The 5,170-nt window shown below is 53.5% G+C and overlaps 1 protein-coding gene across 1 annotated transcript; it reads left to right on the top strand.

Annotated features, from left to right (window-relative positions):
* Positions 1–1,843: 1,843 nt before the first annotated feature.
* Positions 1,844–4,770, top strand: TMEM61 (transmembrane protein 61; the record flags this gene model as incomplete). The annotated part of the gene is made up of 2 exons (XM_080349160.1): positions 1,844–2,193; positions 4,488–4,770. 2 exons carry the CDS (start codon positions 1,844–1,846, stop codon positions 4,768–4,770), a joined length of 633 nt encoding a protein of 210 aa, XP_080205286.1.
* Between the last annotated feature and the right edge of the window lie 400 nt (positions 4,771–5,170).

Here is a 5,170-nt window from a genome sequence, read left to right on the forward strand (position 1 = left end):
TGATGTGGAAGGACAAGCTGTAAGTGTCGTGGAGGGACGCGGTGTGGAGGTGGATTTCTGCTTGATGGTGGTGGGAGAGATTAAAAACTCTTTTCGTTTCTTGTGTTGCTGGAAAAGAGTGTTTTTCTGAGTAATGCTTAGTAGACCCTATGAATCACCATCTGCATAACTTTATATGGGGGATGCTATTCTCAGCATCTTACTGGAACTATGTAAACTATTAGCATCCATATCTGTTTGTCCATGCAACATGCAAACCTTTTTCCTTAGAAAGATTATTTTGGAGCAGGACAAAGGAGGAGACAGGGCAAAACAAAATGTGACGGTGGCTTGGTGAGTGGAGGTGGGAGTTTGGGAGTTGACAAGGGGTGTCTTCGGAGGAAGTTCAGAGGCAGAACTGATGTGCAGGATGCTGAGTGTCCAGGAGTGGAGCCAGGGGCAGGCTCAGAGAGCAGTGATTCGGGTCCTGCCCCAGCCTCACAGCTCACCCCTGCTCCTTCATCCTCTCCTTCCAGTGGCTGGTCCGCTGAGAAAAACATCACGGGTCTTTCAAGGAGGCTCAGGAGAGCCGGGCCAGCCCAAGACGGGGTTTGGTAAGGGGATGGTGTGATGGTAATGTCACCCAGCGCAGAGGAGCCGCCCCCACACACGCACAGTGGGAGCGCGTGCCGGGTAGGCTGGAGGAGCTTTTAGCGTTTTGTCAAGAGAGAAGAGTTTATTCTCTCAAGCTGTCAATCTGTCACCTCCCAGAGGCTCTGCCTTCCCTCCACATCTGCCTCCCCCTCACTGCCACCACTCCCAGGTGTGCACAGAGCTGGGGGCTGCAAAATTCCCCGTGCTCAGGCAAGGGAGTTGCAGCATCTCCCAAACCTCACCAGGGGAATCGTGACATCTCCCAAACCTCACCAGGCTGGCCCCAAAATGAGAAGAGCATTGACTGCAGGAGATGAACATTTCAACATTTCAACTCTTGGTGCTGTTTCAACTAAGGCTTTCAGCATGGAACAACCTGTAATTCCATGCAGGTGGAATGAAAATTTCACTGTAGGGTTTTTGTTTGTTTGTTTGTTTGTTTTTTCTTTTCCCCCAAATGATATTGGCTGAAAAAAATTCCAGGAAAATGTGATGCTGTCAAAAGGAGTTGGATTCATGGGTCAGTAGGGTCCTTGCACTCTCCTGAGCATCTACTGCTGCAAGCCAATGTAAACCCAGCTTATCTGCTGCGTCCTGCTCAAGTTCGGTGACAAGTTGGAGGACACTGATGCCGGACTGTGTTATTGGGGCTCCCAGTCCTGCAGTCGTCCTGCCAGTTTCCTAAATCCCCCTTCTCATCAGATTCCTTCATTAAACATAGATTAGATCAGATGGTGTTTCTTTCACTACAAAGTAATTTGGCTTTCCATTTAGTGGGCCCATCTGATAAATAATGTCTTGAAATAATGTAATTCCACCTGCCCTTGGTCACACTGACTCTGTGCTGGACTTCTGCTCCCTGCCGAGCTCCAGCTCAGTGCTCCCCAATCTCAGGGTGCAGTTTAAGTCCCTGCTGTAGGAAGCAAGCCCTGCTTGAGGAATGGAGACGAAACCCATCAGATTATCTTAATTTGCTGATGAACAGGCAAAGTGATGAAGGCAGAGGTGGAAATGCCCTCTTTGTTTGTCAATAGTAAGTAGCTAAAGAGAGTGCACCCCCCAGAGAGGTCACATTTCAGTAGTTTTCTCCTCTGGCAGGTCTTCCATGACCTAGCCCCATTCAAACCCAGTTCCTTTCTTCTCTTGCAGGACGTGGGCTCTCTCATGCCTTGCCTTACTCTTCTTCCCTCGTAAAACCTCCTCCCAAATGATGGCAGCTGCGTCTTTCCGCTATGGTGTGACCATCACCGGGGCCGTGCTGCTGGTGACAGGGACACTGTGCTTTGCCTGGTGGAGTGACGGGGAGGTGGGCAGCCCTGCCAGTGGTGGGACTCCCCTCCTGCCGCCCCGGGAAGCCGAGGTGGTTCCCAGCTCCTCCTCCAGCGCCTTGCTCCGCTCAGCCAGCTTCTTCTGCTGTGGCATCGGCGGCATCCTCCTCCTCTTTGGGCTCCTCTGGTCTGTGAAAGCCAATGCCAGGGTAGTGTCCCGCCGCTACCAGTACCATTTCCCCAGGGACCTGCAGTACTTCACCGCAGAGCCTCCAGAGAAGTGGAACTGCAGGTGGGTGCCATGTTGCTTCACGGCACTTGGGTGGGAAGAAGTCTTCTAGCAGGGCCTGTTGTGACCGGACAAGAGGTGATGGTTTTAAATTAAAGGAGGGGAGATTCAGGCTGGACATGAGGAAGAAATTTTTTACACTGAGAGTGCTGAAACCCTGTCCCAGGTTGCCCAGAGAGGTGGTGGATGCCCCATCCCTGGAGACATCCCAGGCTAGGCTGGACGGGGCTCTGAGCAACCTGAGCTGGGTGGAGATGTTGGATGGATGGAGCTCATGGCAGGGGGTTTGGACCAGGTGAGCTTTGAAGGTCCCTTCCAACCCAAACTGTTCTATGATTCTATAAGTCAAGGATGCTCACTGTCTGCTCCCATGGCTGTCTCAGCCACAGCCAGCTATCCTTGCCTTGCGGGGCCATCACTGGCCAAGGCAGACATGTCCTTAGCAGAGCCACCAAGCAAAAGACCGCATTGGTTTTCTGGCAGAGTGCCTGGGTTTGGGGGCAGGGGAAGTCATCCAGACCTCCAGCTGTTGAAAGCTTCCCTGGTGCCACAGGCCTGCAGCGCTCTGTAAGGACGATGGGGTTTGTGGCATCTTTAATGGAAGCAAAATCTATGTTAAAAGGGACTTAAAAGAAAAAAAGAAGGAAAATAATCCTCAGATTGGCATTGAGAGGGGAGTGCACGTGGAGAGTCTCTTTACAAAGCCTGTTTTGGCGTGTGGGAAGACCCCTTGAGCCCCTAGGCACTACTGCTACTTGTTGGGTCTTCATATTCTTCCTGTGTGGCCTGAGACTATTTCCACTTCTTGATTTAAAAGTTTTTTGATCAAAAGGGCTTTTTTTTCCAGAGACTGCTGTGGAAGCCAAGCCAGCCGGCCCTTCCCAGTGCTGTTTTATGGGGTCACAGCAAAGACCTTAGCTCCAGCATAAATCGGGCTCTGGGGAAAAGCAGCGCTAAAAGAAACTCTTAAGAACATAAAACCATAAAAATTCAGTTAGTGTGGGAGGCACGTTCCTGGTTCTCCAGGGGTTTCAGTGCCCATTTGAATATCTTGGGATAAGATTGTGGGCTGGTCTGGGTAGTCTAGGGGATTTCCTCCTCCTGCGGAGGGCTTTGCTGTGTCCCCTGCAGGAAATGTCCCCTCCCCGAGCATCCTCCTGGATGGGAAAGCATCACCCTGGCATTGCTGGTGCTGCAGCAGCTCCTCCAGCCCCAAACGTGCTGGCGTTCACACAGCAAAGCATGCTGTGCTGGGAGAAATCCCCCTCTCTGTAATTCCAGGGCAGCATCCCTTTGCAAGCCAAAGCTGTTCAGCAAAAACGAGGGCGCAGATGCTCTGGGCGATAGGTCAGGGACTGAGTGCTGCTGAGTTCGTGAAGGAGACATCCCTGCAGAGCATCACAGTGTTCCCTTGGGACCAGCTGTGCCCCTCCAATGCCCACAGCCTCCCTGAGCAAGCTTTGCTGGGTTTTCAGCTACAAAAGCAAGTGGAGGGGGTATTGCTTTTAAAGCCTCTCCGTATTTGGTGCTGCACCATTTCGTAGAGCGCCTAGCAGGGCCATGCGCTGTGCAAAGGTTGGGCAGAGGTTTTCCCTGTACACAAATGATGTTTGCTCAACAAAGCGCTGCTGGAGGTGGCACCAGGTTTGGCTGGTGTGCGGAGGGCTCCATCAGGCATGAGGATGGGGTGTGACTGCATTGAACCAGGACACCTGGCTCTTGCCCGTCTGTTTGTGCCAAACCGCTCACTCAGCTGGCCAGCAGCTGCAGTGCTTCAGGCGTGACTCTGGGACTTGGCAGGTGATGAGGATGAAGGTGCTCTCCTGCCCGTGGGCAGCAGCATGGTGCAGAATGAAGGGGCAGAGGTCTCGAGAGCCAGCACCTCTGCTGCTTTGCCATCAGCCACACCTGCAGTTGTGTTATAGCTCTAAACACCAGAGGTTCTTGCCAGGCTGCCCATCCTCTTCTTGGGTGAGGGGTTAATGAAGTCAGTGGGAACTGGGCAACGTTGCCTGTTGCAAGGTCTGATGGATGGTGCCCATCCTCCTACATGGCTCCCACCCTCCTGGTGCTGGGAAGCAGATGACATGGTCTTCTCCTTGCTCTGGACATGCAAAACCTGCCCATGTGCCGTTCCCAGCACATGTGTCCACTGTGCTCTGGGATGCTCCAGCTGATGGGGTTGATGGGTGATGGGATGGTCTGGTTGATGGGGCACTGGGATGGTCCAGTTGTTAGGTGCTGGGATGCTCCAGCTGACAGGGTGTGTTGCTGGGTTTCTTCTTCTTCCCTTGCAGCACCTGGGACTCCAGCGCCATCCCCACCTACGAAGAAGCCCTGACCTGCAGACCTGCCCAAGGTGTCCCAACCTATGTCCAGCCCCCAGGGAGGAAGGAGGAGATCACGCCGCCCCTGTACTACCTGGAGGAGGATGAGAGCTGGCAGGGCAGCCGCCGGCGCAGCTCCTCCGACAGCGCCTTGTTTCGCCCCAGCTCGTCCTGGCTGGAGACCCAGCACCCTGGGGAGCCGCAGGCAACACCTCCCCCCAGCTATGAGAACATCAGCATCCGGGGTGTCTGAGCTGGTGCTGGCATGGGGCTGGGACTCTGCGGGTGGCTGTCTGGTCCCTCAGCTTTAAACTGAGACCCTCCTTTGCTGGGGTGAGGGGAGGGCAGGTGAGAGAGGGAAGGAGGAGGGGGTCCGTCTCTCTTTCCCAGCGATCACTCCGGGGCTGTCAGGATTGCGGGTCCTGTGGTCGATGTGTTCGGAGCCTTGGAGGCAACTGGCATGTTTGAAAGCCTTCATATTTTTAATAAAACTGCTGCTTGTTGCAGATGCTTTGCATTCTCTGCTCTGACCCACCCTGAGAAGCTCAGATCAGGCCAGGGGGCTGCCCACTCAAAGCAAGAGCTCAATAACAAAAACAGCAGAAAAGAATGAGGAATTGGGCCAGAGAAAAAATAGCTGTTTGCTCCTCTTC

Source organism: Nesoenas mayeri, assembly GCF_963082525.1.
Source record: "Nesoenas mayeri genome assembly, chromosome: 8".
Lineage (NCBI taxonomy): Eukaryota > Metazoa > Chordata > Aves > Columbiformes > Columbidae > Nesoenas > Nesoenas mayeri.